The sequence below is a fragment of the Dasypus novemcinctus genome, chromosome 3 (assembly GCF_030445035.2).
Source record: "Dasypus novemcinctus isolate mDasNov1 chromosome 3, mDasNov1.1.hap2, whole genome shotgun sequence".
NCBI lineage: Eukaryota > Metazoa > Chordata > Mammalia > Cingulata > Dasypodidae > Dasypus > Dasypus novemcinctus.
In genome coordinates, this window is record NC_080675.1 from 140,004,887 (window position 1) to 140,024,477 (window position 19,591).

Consider the following 19,591-nt stretch of genomic DNA (forward strand, 5'->3'; position numbering starts at 1 on the left):
TCCCCAATAAATTCGTAAAGTTAAAAAAGGCAGTGACTCTCTCTGCCTAGAGGAGCCCCCACCAAATCTTGGTGTGTATTTCCTTCTTTCTCTTCCATTTCTTAGGAAGCACTGTTCTTTCTCCCAATTCCCAAATAAATTCTTTTTACTGGCCTAACTGAAAAAAAAAAAAAAGATAATTCAAGAAATCATGCACTAAAATAGACATTCCCATAGCTGCTGGGAGAATATATAAGTATAACAGTGCTTTTGGAAAATCATTTGGCAAACTATCAATAATCTTAATTGTCCATATCCTTGGATCTGGTTATTTCATTTCAGGAAATTTTTGTTCCTAATGAAATATTAATAACTACAGAAAAAAGCATTTTCAAAAAGACAGATGCCGTGGCACTATTTATATTAGTGACAGATAAATTAGAAACTACCTGAATATCCATCTTTTAGGGATTGGTTTGTTGTAAAGCAATTATAAAGTTTTTTGTTTTTGTTTTTCTTTTAGTTAGGGCAGTAAAAATAATTTATTAGGATATGGGGGAAGAACAGAACCTACTGAGAAATGGGAGAGAAAGAAAAAATACACACCAAGATTTGGTGTGGACTCCTCTAGGCAGAGAGAGCAGATTATAAAATATTTAAAAAGAGTTTGTAATAACATGGAAAAATATTTATGAGAGGTTAAAAAAGTAATGTATGTATGTGTTCTTAAAGTTTGATCACACCCATATAAAAAGGTAGAGGGGTGACTGAACCAATACAAAAAAGATTGGCAGAAAATGTATTGTTTTAAAATGGTTTGAATTTGTATATTTTAAACATTTGGAAGTATTTCTATGTATTTTGTAAAATAAGTATGGGGAAAATAATGGATAATGGAAATACAAGTAATAAACTCTATTTAAAAGGGAAAAAAAGCCCTGTAGATACTTTTATTTTTCAGCCGCACATTTTCCCATCTGAGGTTTATAGAATGTGAATTTTAAGTTAATGCTAGAGTCATTTGCAAATGGAAGAAATGCACATTGTTTTTCTAGCCTTCTCAACATCTAAAAAATCTGTAGTGTGCAGTGGCAGACAAGAAAAAAACTCTTCCCAAAATCCAGTGCCCCTAGAGTCATATGGGACCAGAGAGTACAGATAATTTACTTGAAGAGACAGAATCTCAGATATTCTTGGACCTTTAGCGTTTATTAGATTAGTATGGATTTAACACAAGTCCCATGGAATGAGAATAGTCCCATGACATTCAAATACATAAATACTTAATTTGCTTAATCTAATACAGTTGGATCTGGAGTGGTCCATACAAGCCTTCTGGCTGTTAGATGGTTCATTCCAAAAGGTGTGCTAAGTTATCTGGGTTGTATGTTTGAAGAAAGCTACATGGACTTGTAATTTCTGTTTTGGCTCTGAGCCCCCTCCTAGCCACCTACTGGAATGGAACTGCTAAGTTTAATTCTTCCCCATCAGTCCTCAAATATGCAGTAAGGACCTGGGGCTTGGCACCCAGGGTCATACTTTATTCTTTGCAGTTTTCTTCTATCGAATAAATGAAGTTGGCGAATGGCAGATTCCACACATCTATCTTTTCATGTAAGCATGTACTTGCCAAACTTCTTATGCTGAGTGGGAAACAGCAGCAAACTCTTGGGCTTGTCTAGAAATTCTTTGGCTCTATTAAGAAGTATTTTCGTATTAAAGTATTTTTTTAAAAATTTCTAATTATAAAATAATAAATCAGAAAATAAAGGTTTAAACAAAACAAAACAAAAATCAGCCATAGCAAAATATGCTTGGCACCTTGGTGTATGTCTTTCCAAACCTGCACAGTTTTAAAAAATGCTCAGGACCATAACATAAATACTGTCATGTAGCCTTTATTTTTCACCAAATAGTATAAAAATCATGAAATTCTTCCCATATCCATAAAAATAGTTCTGCAATCTCTCTTTAAATGGCTACATTTTGTGGGTTGCCATACAGTAATTTAACAAATTGTTAGATGTTTAGTTTGTTCTGAACTTTTTACTGTTATGAACAGTGTTCCAGTGAATATCCTTGTAGCTAAATTATTGTACTTATTCTTAATGACTTCCTTAGGAAAAATTTCTGTAGTGGAATTGCAGAATCACAGAGCAAGTTGTTTTTAAGAGTTTTGATGTAGACTGCTAAATTTCCTTCCAGAAAGAGTATTCTATTTTATACCATCACTATTAAACCCATATTCTATTAGCATATAAGTGACTTTTACTACTCTTCAGAAGCTGTTTTTCAAATCATAAAAAAGTAAATATCTCATGTAGGAAAGTTTAGAAAATAGAGAAAACCAGGGGAGGAAAGTAAGCCTTTGTCCCATCACTATTAATATTTCCATGTATTTCTTTTAAGTTTTTTTTTCCTGCAGTTAAAAAATAATAAATACAGTCATACCATATGTACAGTTTTGTATTTTGTTTTATAAACTGAATATTAGAAGCATTTTAATGTTGTTATAATGTTCTTTATAACTGTCATGTTAGAAACCAGGTTTATATTCCTGAATTGAAACAAGCATGAATTTCCCATAAAATCAGAAACAGAGTAACAAGATCTAAGGTCTAATTTTTTGTTTACCATATGCCAAATCTTAAATCACAGTTCCTTCTTTCAAAGTATGGAAGGTCCTCGTTTTCCAAAGATAATTGGTTCAGGAAAGATTCCATTTAAAGTGAATCCCCTTAAAAAGGATACCAAAATTTCATTGTAAATAGTGACAAAAAAATTTATTTGGTTGAGATTTTATCTCAAAAATTCACATTTGAAATTATGAAAATACATTTTGTATTTTATATATAATACAAAATTTAAAGTATAATTTTAAATTTACACGAATTCTTAAAAGAATAAAAATTTGAACTTATTTATTGGTAGAATGGACTTATTTATTGGTAGAATGCTTTCGACAAAATTAAACCAATAAGGGAGCCGATGTGACTCAGTGGTTTAGTGCCAGCTTCCCACATATGCGGTCCCTGGTTCAATACCCAGCCCTAGTACCTCAAAAAAAAAAAAAAAAATTAGACCAATAACGTTATATACCATTCTTCACATTTGACTTTGCAGCAGAATCATAAAACAGGTCATTTTTGTGAAAATATTAGAAGGTTTTGTTTAGTTTTTATAAGGGCTTTTTTTCTTCATCTGATATTTAAACCATTCTCTTTTTCTTTTCTTTTTTTTTTTTTTAAGGCGGTCCCAGGGATTTAATCTGGGACCTGGGACCTGTGAAGCAGGTGCTCAACCACCGAGCTGAGGTACCCTCACTCGAGAACCATTCTTTTGAGGTTCTTATAGTATTTTCTTTGTTGGTAACTGACCTAATTCTGCCAACTCCTCTTTCATCAGAATCTTTATTTATAATTAGAGCAGGTCCCTGTCATTAATTTAATTGACTTCAGGAATATTCTACACCATTTTTAAAAATTTGCAATTTTATTTTACAATTTTTGTTCATTCTATTTGCGTGTTACCGACAGTTTGGGAAAATGATGGACAAAAACTTGGATGTGATAAACAGGCTGAGCGTTAAGTGGGGAGGGATATTTAAATAGAAACTAATTGTAGAAGTTGGTTCATTAGTGATAATTATTCAACTATAATTTTTGCTTTTCTTTGTAACCTCTTAATGGTAAGAACTTAGATTATAAATATGTGGATGATGATTCCCTATACCTGTAGCTTTCAGTCAGGGCTGTTTTGATCTCTTTGGGGGCCATTTGGAAATTCCAACTTGGGGATGTCTTTTTGGCTGTCATGGTGACTCACAGGTACTACTTGTATTTAATAAGGCAGAGAGCTAGGAATCTTAAACTTTCTGCAATGTGCAGCACGAAGAATTGTCCTGCCCAAAATGTCAGAGGTGCCCTGGCTGAAAAACACTGCAAAGAAGAATGCAGGAATGTAGTGAATATCAGTGTGAAGAATAAAGGATATTATTTTATGGACCACTTAGAATTGATACCACATTTGCTGATCTCATATAAGCAATAGCTGTCATTTTAAATTATTATATAATATTCCATTAAGTGGATGGATATACTATAGTTTACTCAAACTTTCCGTATTCTTAGGTGTTTAGACTATTTCTATTTTAATGCACATGGAAATGTTTCAGAGAACAACCTTATTTTTTTCCCAGTTTAGATTTTTTACTTTCATAGAGTCTTAAAATAAGAATGATTAGGTCTAAAGATATAAATGCAATTAAGGTCTTTGAAACCCAATTTTATTCAGCAATTTTTCATATCTGCATTTATGATTTTACTGTCTTCAGATTTTAGAAGGCTAGATTGCATTCAGTATATGTGACATAGTTTTAACTTTAAATTAAATGAGATAATGGATCTGAAAAGAATTATCACTGTGCCCTAAAACATAGATTTTCAGTATATGTTAACTGAATGAAGGCTAGATATGCTTTGCCTTTTAAAAATGAGAAAGGCATACAGGGTTTCAGAGTTTATGTATTAACTTTCTGGTAACTAGTAAAGTTTACTATTTAGGACCCCAGAGGCCTGCTCCCCTTCAAGTTTATTACTTGAATCTGACTTGATTTTAATTGTACCTTTCCTAAAGTTCCTTTCATTTAAGGAGTTATCTAGTTTGAGAAATAATTCTATTGGAATTTGCCTATTGATTTACCTTTAATGTATATTTATACCCATAGAGTCCTTCTATGACACTTTTCACACCCTGGCTGACATGATGTATTTCTGCCAGATGCTGGCAGCTGTGGAAACTATCAATGCAGCAATTGGAGTCACTAATTCACCATTATTGCCTTCTCTTATCCAGGTATTAAGTAGTTGAACTCAAGGGTGGGAAATGAAAGATTTCAGCTTTTATACAGTAGGTATGCCACAATTTCCTCAAAAGGCTCAATTTGTAAGAATACCTATTTGCACAGGTAGCATTGTTTTATCTGAACAAGGAGGAAAACTTTTTCCAAAAGTAGATTTTTGCCATTTCAGGTCTATTTAATTATTTACAATATCTTTGCACAAAGTTGGTGTTTTTTTTTTAAAAGATCTAAAGAGCTTTAAAATTAGGGAACTTAATTCTCAGTCAGGAGCAGAAAAATCTACCCTCAGTTTCCTTAGGCAGAAACTAACTTTGTCTCCTGCTGTCTTGGGCGGATGAAAGCAATCAAATACCTGGAAACTATTGTTACTTTGAAATTTCTGCCACATATGTAGGTGACTTTTCTGATTCAAGTATGGAAATGGTTTTTCCCAATATATCTGTATCATTTCCTAATATTTGGAAGATTGCTGTTAGGAACAGATCATCAAAGTCTTCCAGCTTCCTTTCCCTTTTCCTTATGTGATTACATACCATTAAATACCACCTCTGCACACTCTCAAGGGAACTAGGTGATTCTTGGTCAGTCTCTTTTGGAATACTGTTTTTATGGTTATCATTTTTGGTATTCTAATATCAGTTGCAAGGTATGAGTTGTTAATGTAATAGCATTATGATTTTTGGGTTTTCTGCCCTTGGAAGGAAGCTATTTTGTTTAGTGTAAAAGCTATAAAAGGTGTACTGATAAATGCAACAACTTGGATGAACCTTGAAAACATTATGCTAAGTGAAAGACGCCAGACACTAAAGATCACATATTGTTTGAAATATGAAATATCTAGAATAAGCAAATCCATAGAGACGGAAAGTAGATTGCTGGTGTTCAAGGGGGTGGAATGGGAGATGGAATCAGAGTGACACTTGATGTGGATGGGATGTTCTTCTGGGGTGATGTAAGAGCTTTGAAAGAGAAAGGTGGTAGTTGTACAGCATTGCAAATGTATTAAATGCCACTGAATTGTATACTTTAAAATGGTTAACTATATGTTTATGAATTTTGCCTCAATAAAAATATTTTTAAAAAAATAAGGTGAGGATGGTGGGTGACCCACTAACATGGAATAATATTCTTTGTATATAAAGAACCCTTACATTTAAGCATTAAGGTAGAATTTTTTTTTTATGTATTTTGCCTTGAGTTTTTGTAGGAATATTATCTTTTTTTTTTTAAAATTGACTCATTTCATTATTGGAAGACAATTTTGCCAGATATAGAATTCTTGGTTGGTAGTTTTTGCATTCAGCACTTTAAATATGTTTTCCCACTTCCTTCTTGCCTCCATGGTTTCTGAGGGGAAATCTGCACTAACTCTTTACAGGTTCTATATCAGTTCCCTTTGCATGGTATCAGGGAATGACATTCACATAGACTGAGTGAATGCAGTGTGACTAAATCCTCCTAAAATTGGTCAGTGTCTTGGACCTGAACAGGGCTAATTTGGATTTGGAAGTTAAATTTACAAAAGGAAGTTAGCAAATTGAGTGGGTCATTTAACATATATTTAGGGCTTAATGTGTGTACAGAATAATAAATAGTAGTCTCCATCCTTGAGGACGTGAATACTAGAATGCGATTCCCTGGCTTCCAAATAAAAGTAGAAAAAGTATGGGACATGAGCACAGGAAACTAGGGCAAAAGTAGGCAAATATGCATATTTCTTTCCATTGCCCTTTTTCTTTTTAAAGATTTATTTATTTCTCTCCCCCTCATCCCCCACTTGTCTGCTCTCTCTGTTCATTTGCTGTGTGTTCTTCTCTGTCTATTTGTATTTTCATTAGGTGAATCTGGGAACCGATCCTGGGACCTTCTGGAGTGGGAGAGAGGTGATCATTCTCTTGTGCTACCTCAGCTCCCTGTTCTGCTATGTCTCTTACTGTTTCTCCTCTGTGTCTCATGTTGCGTCATTTTGCCATGCCAGCTGTCTGCGTTGGCCAGCACACATGTGTGGGGTGGCATTCCTGCATGGGCCAGCATTCTGTGTGGGCCAGCTTATCTTTACCAGGAGGCCCTAGGCATTGAACCCTGGACTTCCTGTATGGTAAACGGGAGCCCAACTGCTTGAACCACATCTGTTGCCCTCCATTGCCTTTTGAGAAAAGATCGAAGAATCAGAGGATTAATATCTAGCTGAAGTGGTTTGATCAAAAACATCTTCTATCATAAAGTAATTGTGTAGTAATAAGATAAAAAGTGTTTCCTTGGCTTATAAAAACAGGCTAGAGGATTCTGTTTCAGGAAATATGGCAGATTAGGTGGCCTGATGAGCTCTTATGCTGAAAATGCTGGATAAGGTAGGAACTCTCAAATATGTCAGTGAACAGGCCAGTAACTTAATAAGTGCTAGAGTAGAGATAAGCTGAGCACTGACCCTGGCTTTTGCCATGAGAGGATTTGAAAAATCAAGTGAACTTAAACTTAAGTTTTACGGAATCATAAAATACAGGAGATATAAAACCCAGAGCCTCATTGAAGCAAGGAGTCCAGTAAAAGATCCTTTTCCAGTAAAGCTGAGAACACAGAGCTGCATATAAAGGTGAATCAGAAATATGTCCCCTCATCCCCCACCCCCTACTTCCTTGCAGTTGACAAGGACATTTTTCTGTTTCAAATGTTTGTCCTGCCGGGGGAAGATATACTTTAAAAATATCATAACCATAAAAGTTGGTCCTCCAAGAGATTTTGTGATATGAATTTTCAGGTTCAGAAATCCTCGGGTTATGAATTTTATTTAAAGTGATCCTTGTTTGCTGTTGCCTTCCTCAGACTCTTGTGGAGGCAAACATAAATCTTTTCTGGAAAAAACCACCTTTGCCCAGGCCTTAAAGAATTCCCACAAATATGTTTCCAAGGAAAATGACCAGTTTCCAGTTAAAGAAAACAAGGCATTGTGAGCAACAGACTGCAGAAACAGACCAGTAAGGACTTCAGATACTAGAATTATCAGAGACAGAATAGAAAATAACCATGTTTAAAGGAAGGAAAGAGTCCCTGACTACTGGAGCTGGAAACAAGAAACTATAAATAATAATTAAGCAGACCTGAACAGGAGGCAAATAGAACTTCTGTTAATAAAAAATATAGTAATCAAAATTTTAAATTTAGGGAAGCGGATTTGGCTCAATGGATAGAGTGTCTGCCTACCACATGGGAGGTCCAGGGTTCAAACCCAAGGCCTCTTGACCCATGTGATGAGCTGGCCCATGCGCAGTGCTGATGTGCGCAAGGAGTGCTGTGCCGTGCAGGGGTGACCCCCGTGTAGGGGAGCCTCATGCGCAAGGAGTGTGTTCCATAAGGAGAGCTGCCCAGCGCGAAGAAAAAAGTGCAGCCTGCCCAGGAGTGGTGCCACATACATGGAGAGCTGATATAGCAAGATGATGGAACAAGAAGAGACACAGATTCCTGGTGCCACTGACACAGCGGACGCAGCGGAACACACAGCAAATGGACACAGAGAGCAGACAGCTGGGTGAGGGGAGGGCTGGAAAGGGGAGGGAAATAAAGAATAAATCTTAAAAAAATTTTTTTAATTTAATGGTTGGTTTTCTTGGATTAGACACAGTTGAAGAATAAATTAGTGACCTGACTGATGCAATTAAAGAAATTAACACAATGAAGCATAGGTTAAGGGACATGAGGATAGAGTTAGAAGATTGAACAGGAGTTCAGAAGGAGAGAGGTGGGGGGTAGAGAAAACATTAGAAGAGTTAATGTCTGAGAGTGTTCCAGAACTGATGAAAGAATAAAACAAAGATTCAAGAAGTATAATAAATCAAAAGCAGGATAAGTAAAAAGTCTACCCTGGGACACATCAGAGTGAAATTGCAACAACAAAGACAAAAAGATGATCTTAAAAATAACCAGAACTTAAAGGCAGAATATCTTCAAAGAAGCTACAGTTGACTTTCAACAGCAAGAAAGGAGGCCAGAAGGCAGAGGAATGATGTCTTCATTATGCTGAAAGACAATTGCTGCTATTTTAGAGATCTTACCAGAGGTTGACAAACTTTTTCTGTAAAGGGCCAGATAATTTAGGCTTTGCAGGCCAGATGTCCTCTGTCACAACTACTCAACTCTGCTATTGTAGTCTTAAAACAGTCATAATATGTAAACGAATGGGCATGGCTGTGTTCCAGAAAAAGAACATAGTAGAAAAGCGGATGTGGCTTAAGCAGTTGGGTTCCCATCTACCATATAGGAGGTCCAGGGTTCGATAGCCAGGCCCTCCTGGTGAAGGCAAGCTGGCCTGTGCGGTGAGGTTGGCCCGTGTGGAGTGCTGGCCCATGTAGGCCGGCCAACATGGAAAGCTGATGCAGCAAGATAACGCAACAAAAAGAGACACAGAAAAGATAAGAGATGCAGCAGACCAGGGAGCTGAGGTGGTGCAAAAGAATGATTGCTTCTCTTCCACTCTGGAGGGTCCCAGGATTGGTTTCTGGGAATACAAGCAGACACAGAAGAATACACAGCAAATGAACACAGAGAGCAGACATTGAGGGGGTGGCATGGAATAAATAAATAAATGTTTGTTTTTTAAAAAGGACATAGTAAAACAGTTGATGGGTCAGGTTGACCCTGGGACAAAGTTTGCTGGACCTTGATTTGTACAAGTGGAAAAATACGTATATTTTAATAATGAGAGGTATAAAGACATTTTCAAACAAAAAACTGATTTTACCATTAGTAGACTCACTAGAAGATAGTAATGCCAGATCAGGATCTGAGTTGCAGCAAAGAATGGAGGGCACAAAAAGTAAATATATTGATGTTTAACTTTCTTTTAATTGTAAGACTCAATATAATAATGATATTAACTTTAATATTTTTAGAGAAAATGCAGTCCAATCACAATCTTAAATGTTTTTGGAATGTGACAGGAATAGTCTAAAGTTTAATACTGTTTTGAAGAAGAACCCAAGTTGGGGGACTTGCTGCAAAGAAATCAAGACATTATAAGGATTTAGTAGTTAATACCATGTAGTATAGGTACAGAGATAGTCACATAAACCATTGGAACAGAATGAAGCCCAGAAATAGGCAGCAAATCAGATGTCCATCAAGAGTAGAATGTCTGTTCATGTATTGATATCCCTTACAGCGGTGAAAACGAATGGGCTATAGCCACAACCATCAACATGGATTAATCTCTGAAATATAACATTGAGTAGTAAGTAAGTCACAAATTACTCATATAGAATAATTTCAAAAAGTTTTAAACTGGACAAACATATGGAAATGCAAGGAAATAATTAACAGTTAAGTGGGTACTTAAGGACGTGTCACACAGGTAGTGTTGCACAGTTCTATGGTTTAAAAAAAATTTTATTCTGGTAATAAATACAACCTAAAATTTCTCATTTTAGCTGCTTTCAAATATACAATTCAGTGGTGTTGATTACATTCACAGTGTTGTGCTACCATCGCCACCATCCATTCCTAAAACTTTTCCATCGTCCCAAACAGAATCTGTTCCAATTAAACATTAACTCTGCATTCTGTACTACTTTTAATTTGTTCCAGATCTGGAGCAGAGGAGTAAACAAGTTGAGTTCGATCTTTTCCATTTACCTTGAATTTAGTGGGGTTAAGTTTCAGACAGCATATTTATATGGCTTTTGTATATGTATATATATTTAAACATTTTCTCCTTTTGGGTCCTTTCAATAGCTTCTTGGAAGAAATTTCATTTTGTTTATCATCTTTGGCACCATGGAAGAAATGCAGAACAGTGCTATGGTTTTCTTTGTGTTTTATCTGTGGAGTGCAATTGAAATTTTCAGGTAAGTAGACATGCCAGGACAGTGTAGTACGACACTCCCTCTCCAGAGCATCTCTTCTGGAGGGAGTTCTGTCTTAGCCATCAGAGTGTCATTTGCTTTGGGATTAAGATTACATGTGTGGAAAGTCTACCTGGATCTATGAGTTTGCAATGTTAAGGCAGAGTTTTTTAAAGCCAGCATTATAGGGCCAGCCTGGGCATTAGGGAGCAGAGGGAGAGAACCAGAGAAACGAAAGACCCATCTTACCCTTCAGGATTCTTGCTGTCTTGTTGGAAAGAGACGACCCATTCACATGGAAAAGTTCCTCAAAGGGCTAAAGAAACATGGAATTGGGAAGCGGACTTGGCCCAGTGGATGGGGCGTCCGTCTACCACATGGGAGGTATGGGGTTCAAATCCTGGGCCTCCTTGACCCGTGTGGGGCTGGCCTATGTGCAGTGCTGATGTGCGCAGGGAGTGCCGTGCCATGCAGGAACACGTGCCCCACACGCAAGGAGTGCGCCCCGTAAGGAGAGCTGCCCAGCGTGAAAGAGGGTTTGGCCTGCCCAGGAATGGTGCTGCACACATGGAGAGCTGACACAGCAGGATGATGCAAAAAGGGACACAGATTCCTGTGCTGCTGACAACAGAAGCGGACAGAGAAGAGCACATAGCAAATGGACACACAGAACAGACTACTGGGGCTGGGGGTGGGGGGAGGGGAGGGGAGAGAGAGAGGAAAAGAAATGAAAAGAAACAAAACAGAATTGAAGGAGCAGTCAAGATTGGATGGAACTAGTCAAGTATTTTCACTGCAAAATTACTGAAACTTGAATCAGCCTTTTATATGACTCTTCCTTTCTCAACTGTTTATAGTAGTGTCTATTAAAATATAATAGATCCAAAGTAGATATATTCTTCTTTACCATACCATACTTATATTTGTTTCTTCCCTTTTTAGTCAAGTGGAGCAAAGATATTTCAGATCAACCCTTCTATTCTAGATTTGGTTATATTTTGGCAAAGTTCACAGTTGAGAGGTAGGACAGCAGCAGCATTGGATTGTTTTAACAGTGGCTTGTAAGTCATAGCACCCTGTATACCCTCTAGTCTACCTTAATACAAAAGTGAAACAGAGTATAGGTCCTTAATGTTAACTTTTACTGTTCGGGAAGAAACATATTTCTTATTTTATGTATATATTTTTAATAGAGTATGTCCTATTTTAAATTAGAAATCTCTAGTTTTGATAACAATTATTTATCCAGAGATAAAGTATCTGACATCAGAACTAGGAATAACGCTAAAAAGTTTCTGAGCATCTAGTTCAAATACTGAACTATTCCAAAGAGAGTTCCTTTGAGATCTAAACTTAGTCTGACATTAAAGAGAGTTTATATCCTTTGAAGATTTGGGGAGGAACACATGAGAGCCCAGGATTATAGTTCTTCTGAAGAAGCCATGTGTGGCTAATTGAGAAGTGATTCTTCTACTTGAATGATTTTCTAGGGTTGCATTCAGAATCTGAAGTGATTTTTAACATTTGAATTCCTTATTTTCAATAGGTATCCCTTTTACATGCTTTCCTGCATTGATATGGATTGGAAAGTGCTCACATGGCTTCGCTACACTGTGTGGATTCCCTTATATCCTCTGGGATGTTTGAGTGAAGGTACTTTCAGGAACTTGAGATTTTATACCTCAGCTCCCAGAGGCTGATGGGCCAGTCCTTTCTTCCTCCTTCTGCCAGCCTTAGTCTGATAAATGGGGTGTTGGACTTTACAAAGCTTTCTTACTAGTGGCTTCTTTCCATAAGCCTTCTGGTACCCGACTGCTCCAGGGAAGTAGCTTTTTGTAAGGTTTGGAAGATGGGTAGTCATGTACTGTCTGCTTCCCATTTATATGGAGTTTTAAATTTTCCAAAGTAGGTTCGCATTGATGACTTCGTTTTGTTATCACAAACAACCAGTGAGTGAGTCGGATTGGGATTATTCTGTTTTATAGAATAGGAAACTAAAGCCTAATTCAGTCAAATGATTGGCCTTCACACATTTCCGTGTTGATAGGTTAGAGGCTTATTTCTTAAGAAAACTAGGGAGGGGGAAATGCAGCAGCATAAACTCTCTGTAAAAGGAGAAGAGGAAGCATTTTCAACAAACCAAGGGCTGAAATTTGAGGACTGATGTCTTAGTTTGCCAGGGTTGCTGTGAAAAATACCACACAATAGATTGACTTAAGCAACATGAATTTACTGGCTCACAGTTTCAGAGGCTAGAAGACCAAAATCAAGGCATTGGTAAGGCCATGCTCTCCCCAAAGTCTATGGTGTCCTGGTGCTAGCTTGTGCAGCCCTCGGGGTTTCTTAGCTTACGTCTCTGTCTCCCATGACATGGCGATCTCTCTTCTGTCTGCTCTTCTGGTTTCTGCTGACTTCTGGATTCTTCCTGTGGTTCTGACTATGTGTGAATTTCCTTTCTTTATAAGGCCTCCAGTCATACAGATTAAGGCCTACCCTGATTCAGTTTGGACTCACGTAAGTAGGATCTTCGGAGATCCTGTTCGCCAATGAGTCCACACCGTAACTATTAATAACATCTTCAGAAGTTCTATTTGCAAATGAGTTCACACCCCCTAGGAATGCAGATTAAGGCTTGAACATGTCTTTTGCTGGGGACATGATTTAGTCCCCAACAACTTGGGGTTGGAGGTTAGATGTGACTATATTTCATTTGCTTCTAACAAGTTCTTGTTTCTGCTTTTAGCTGTCTCAGTGATCCAGTCCATTCCAATATTCAATGAAACAGGAAGATTCAGCTTCACATTGCCATATCCAATGAAAATCAAAGTTAGATTTTCCTTTTTTCTTCAGATTTATCTTATAATGTCATTTTTGGGTAAGTATTGGCTCTGTAATAGAATTTTTCTATTGCTTCTTTGTTGGCAGATTTAAATGATTCAGATTTTCAATAAAAGGATGGGATAGTAGATGGTATATTAGTTATCTATTGCTGTATAAAAAATTCCATCATTTAACAGCTTAAAGTACAAAAACTTATCTCACACAGCTTCTGTGGGTCAGAAAGGAGCCTGGCTGGGTGATTCTGGCTAAGGTCTCTGATGAGGTTGCAGTCAAGCTGTCAGCAGGGGCTGCAGTTTCTGCAGAATTGACTGGGGTTGGAGGATCTGTTTCTAGGTCACTTGTGGCTGTTGACAGGAGGCTTCAGTTTCTTGCCATGGGGTGTCTCTGGAAGATACGGCTTTCCTCAGAGCAAGTGTTCAGAGAGAGCACATGTACACGCATATGCATACGCATATACAATTTTATTATATACTATATACTTATATACTATTTTCTCTTGCCAAACCCCCCCACCCCCGCTTGCAAAAAGCCGGAATTCAAGTGTCACTTTTAGCCTTGTCAAACCCCAAAAGCAACACAATAACACCAAAAACTATAAGGCTCAGCAAGTAATCTTTCAAATATATATATATATATATATATATATATATATATATATATATATATATATATATATTTCACCCAAACCCATAAAATTTTTTTTCAAAATTTTCACTGAAAAATTAGAATTAAATTTAACAGTAAACATAGCTTAAAATTAAAGCGAGGCACTGAAAATGCCTAAATGAGTCTTAGTGACTCCGCAGACACATAGGTCTGGTCCTAGCCTTACTATTAATTTATAACAAAATTACACATGCAAGTATCAGCACGCCAGTGAGAATGCCCTCTAACTCTCATAGATCAAAAGGAGCAAGCATCAAGTGCACATCAATTCCTATAGTAGCTCACAACGCTTTCCTCAACCACACCCCCACGGGATAGAGCAGAGATAAAAATTAAGCAATAAGCGAAAGTTTAACTAAGTTATGTTATTATCAAGGGTTGGTAAATTTTGTGCCAGCAACCGCGGTCATACGATTAACCCAAATTAATAGTTATTGATGTAAAGCGTGTTTAAGATACCCAAATAATAAAGTTAAATCCTTACTACACTGTAAAAAGCCTCAGTAAAAAATAAACACCCCAATGAAAGTGACTTTAATTAATCTGACTACACGATAGCTAGGACCCAAACTGGGATTAGATACCCCACTATGCCTAGCCCTAAACCAAAACAATTTACAAACAAAATTGTTTGCCAGAGTACTACTAGCGACAGCTTAAAACTCAAAGGACTTGGCGGTGCTTTACATCCTTCTAGAGGAGCCTGTTCAATAATCGATAAACACCGATACACCTGACCATCCCTTGCTAATACAGCCTGTATACCACCATCTTCAGCAGACTCTAATAAGGTACTACAGTGAGCACAATAATACACATAAAAACGTTAGGTCACGGTGTAGCTCATGGGATGGGAAGTAATGGGCTACATTTTCTAATAAAGAACACCCACGAAAAACTTAATGAAACAATTTAAGACTAAGGTGGATTTAGTAGTAAGCTAAAAATAGAGCTTAGCTGAATTAGGCCATAAAGCACGCATACACCGCCTGTCACCCTAATTATAAACGCCACAAAACCAAAACATATTAGCTAAGCAGCAACCATATGAGAAGAGACAAGCTGTAACAAGGTAAACATACTGGAAAGTGTGTTTGGATAACCAAAGTGTAGCCTACAACCAAAGCATCTGGCTTACACCCAGAAGACTTCAGACAAACTGACCACTTTGAACTAGACCTAGCCCTAAACCTACTACAACACTACTACCACACAATAATTAATTAAAGCATTCACCCATAGGTACTAAAAGTATAAGAGACAGAAATTTTACTTAGGCGCTACAGAAAAAGAACCATAAGGGAAAGATGAAAGATCACGTAATAGTAAAAACAGCAAAGACTAAAATACTTTTACCTTTTGCATAATGAATTAACTAGAACAATCTTGGCAAAGAGAACTTTAGTCAAATACCCCGAAACCAGATGAGCTACTTATAGACAGTAATTAGTACTAACTCATCTATGTCGCAAAATAGTGAGAAGATCTGTAAGTAGAGGTGAAAGACCTACCGAGCCTGGTGATAGCTGGTTGTCCAGAACAGAATCTTAGTTCAACTTAAAACTTATCTCAAGAACCACACTTCAATCTCAATATAAGTTTTAAATATACTCAATAGAGGTACAGCTCTATTGAAACAGGCATTAAACCTGCACAGGAGAGTAAGCCATTATAATATTTCCATAGTTGGCCTAAAAGCAGCCACCAATAAAGAAAGCATTGAAGCTCAACAATAAAACAACTACAAATACCAAAAACCATTGCCACCTCCCAACTTAACACTGGACCAATATATAGTAATAGAAGAGATAATGTTAATATAAGTAACAAGAATATTTCCTCCGTGCATAAGTGTATATCAGATCGGACAGCCCACTGATAGTTAACAAGCTGGCATTAAAACACCACTAAATAATAATATGCCACACACCTTGTTAATCCAGCACAGGCATGCATAATGACGGAAGGATTTAAAGGAATAGAAGGAACTCGGCAAACACGAATCCTGCCTGTTTACCAAAAACATCACCTCTAGCATTACAATTATTAGAGGCACCGCCTGCCCAGTGACACACGTTTAACGGCTGCGGTACCCTGACTGTGCAAAGGTAGCATAATCACTTGTTCTCTAATTAATGACCCATATGAATGGCTAAACGAGGATTCTACTGTCTCCTATTCCCTATCAGTAAAACTGACCTTCCCGTGAAGAGGCGGGAATAATCCTATAAGACTAGAAGACCCTGTGGAGCTTAAATTAACTAGATCAACAACACTAACATATTAACCAATAGGTACAAAACAAAATGATATGAACTACTAATTTTGGTTGGGGTGACCTCAGAGCACAACAAAACCTCCGAACAACAGTGCCAAGACCTACCAGTCAAGACCACAATGAAACTAATTGATCCAAAAAATTGACCAACGAAACCAGTTACCCCAGGGATAACAGCGCAATCCTATTTCAGAGCCTATATCAACAATAGGGTTTATGACCTTGATGTTGGATCAGGACAGCCAAACGGTGCAGCCGCTCTTAAAGGTTCATTTGTTCAACGATTAAAGTCCTACGTGATCTGAGTTCAGACTGGAGCAATCCAGGTTGGTTTCTATCTATAATTGATTTCTCCCAGTACGAAAGGACAAGAGAAATAAGGCCAACTTTACAAAACGCACCTTAAACCAAAATAGATGAAATAATCTTAACCTAAAATATTACGTAAACATAGTCCTAAACCAGGGCCCAGTTAAGATGGCAGAGACAGGTAATTGCATAAGACTTAAACCTTTATTCCCAGAGGTTCAAATCCTCTTCTTAACATCATGTATATAATTAACATCCTATGTTTAATTATTCCAATTCTCCTAGCAGTAGCTTTTCTAACACTACTAGAATGAAAAATCCTAGGCTATATACGATTACGCAAAGGCCCAAACTTCGTAGGACCATACGGTCTACTACAACCAATCGCAGACGCCATTAAACTATTCATTAAAGAACCATTACGACCATCCACATCATCAGAACTCATATATACTTTAGCCCCCACACTAGCACTAACTCTCTCACTATCACTTTGGATTCCTATCCCAATACCACACCCACTAGTTAATTTAAACTTAGGAGTACTGTTCATCCTAGCTATATCAAGCCTAGCAATCTACTCGATTCTATGATCAGGATGAGCAACAAACTCTAAATACGCCCTAATTGGAGCCTTACGAGCAGTAGCGCAATCTCATATGAAGTAACCCTTGCCATCATTCTATCATAATAACAAACGGCTCATTTACTTTATCTGCCCTAACAACACAAGAACACATATGATTAATTTTCCCCCTCTGACCACTAGCAATAATATGATTCATCTCAACACTAGCAGAAACCAACCGAGCCCCCTTTGACCTTACAGAAGGAGAATCAGAACTAGTATCTGGGTTCAACGTTGAGTACACAGCAGGACCATTTGCCCTATTCTTTCTAGCTGAATACGCCAACATTATGATAAACGCACTAACAGCTATCCTATTTTTTGGTGCCCTACATAACCCACTATTTCCAGAACTACATACCCTAAATTTAATTACAAAAACCCTCATCCTCACCATATCATTCTTAGGAGTATGAGCATCCTACCCACGCTTCCGCTATGATCAACTAATATACTTATATGAAGAAACTTCCTCCTGCTAACACTAGCACTATGCATATTTCACGTTATCAGCTCCAGCAACATTCACAGGAGTACCACCACACATATAGGAATGTGTCTGACAAAAGAATTACTTTGATAGAGTAAAACATAGAGGTTTAAACCCTCTTATTCCTAGAGTCGCAGGAATTAAAACTTCACCTGAGAATTCAAAAATCTACGTGCTACCATATTACACCACACTCTAAGTAAGGTCAGCTAATAAAGCTATTGGGCCCATACCCCAAAAATATAGGTTCATAACCTTCCCGTACTAATAAATCCTATAATTTTCATTATTATTATATCACCTTAATTTCAGGAACAATCATCACCATAATCAGCTCCCATTGATTATTAATTTGAATAGGCTTAGAAATAAATATATTCTCAATAATTCCTATTATCATAATCAAATCACACCCATGGTCAACAGAAGCTGCCACCAAATATTTTATAACACAAGCAACAGCATCTATACTCCTAATAATAGCCGTAATTATTAACTTATATTACTCCGGACAATGAACAATCATAAAATCACTTAACCCTACCACATCATATATAATAACTATTGCACTAGCCATAAAACTAGGACTAGCTCCATTTCATTTCTGAGTACCTGAAGTAGCACAAGGCATCCAGCTAATATCAGGGATAATTCTCACACGACAAAAAACTAGCCCCAATAGTAATCCTGTATCAAATCCATTCATCCTTAAACCTAGACCTTATATTAACCCTAGCCATTCTCTCTATCATGATTGGAGGATGAGGAGGATTAAACCAAACACAATTATGAAAAATCATAGCCTACTCATCCATTGCACATATAGGATGAATAACAGCTATCATCATATACAGCACCTCACTAATAGTATTAAATCTAGTAATTTACCTAGTACTATAGGTATTAAATCTAATAATTTACCTAATAACAATCACAATATTTACTCTTTATAAACACCGCATCAACAACCACATTATCTTTATCACTCATGTGAAACAACACACCAAACTTAACAACAATACTCTAACAACCCTACTATCACTTGGAGGCCTACCCCCAGTATCAGGCATCACACCAAAATGAATAATTATTCAAGAAATAACAAAAAACAATATACTCCTGTTACCAACAATAGTAGCTATTCTAGCATTACTAAGCCTTTACTTCTATATACGACTAATTTACTCAACATCACTCCAGAAGCCACAGTGCCTTTTTTTTTTCAGGTACCGGGGCCCAGGAATTGAACCTGGGACCTTGTACATGGGAAGCTGGTGCTCAGCCACTGAGCCACATTGGCTTCCCTGAGTTGATATTTTTCCATTTGTTGTTTGATTTTCTTTTTTTTCAGGAAGTACTGGGAACCGAACCTGGGACTTCCCACGTGGAGGCAGATGTTGAGCCACTGCACTCCAACGTAGCATCATTTTTGCAGTATTCTGTTGATCACACAGACCAATCCTCGTACAGGGTGGGAGGGGACCACACAGAATCATTGAGGGCCATCATGGAGGCTGGCTGCCCCAGACACTGAGAGGAGGGCTATAAAAAGTAAACCCAAGAAGCCAGAAAGGCCAGCAGTCCTAAGTCTTTTAGTATTGGGGGAACAGAGACCTACGTTCGCCCTTTTGGGAAGCCCTCAGGGTGTCAGTACACGGCAGAAGCACAGTTAAAAAATATACATTATGGGTGTTAACCTATTTTA

At 37.3% G+C, this 19,591-nt stretch overlaps 1 protein-coding gene across 1 annotated transcript in view; it reads left to right on the top strand.

Moving 5' to 3' along the window:
* The window catches only part of HACD3 (3-hydroxyacyl-CoA dehydratase 3), a 56,080-nt gene that overhangs the window by 34,520 nt on the left and 1,969 nt on the right, over positions 1-19,591 (top strand). Inside the window, exons 7-10 of the mRNA XM_004453138.2 lie at positions 4,706-4,833; positions 10,565-10,677; positions 12,221-12,327; positions 13,418-13,549. Coding sequence (XP_004453195.1) covers positions 4,706-4,833; positions 10,565-10,677; positions 12,221-12,327; positions 13,418-13,549 — 480 coding nt within the window. The remainder of the gene's footprint in view (positions 1-4,705; positions 4,834-10,564; positions 10,678-12,220; positions 12,328-13,417; positions 13,550-19,591) is intronic.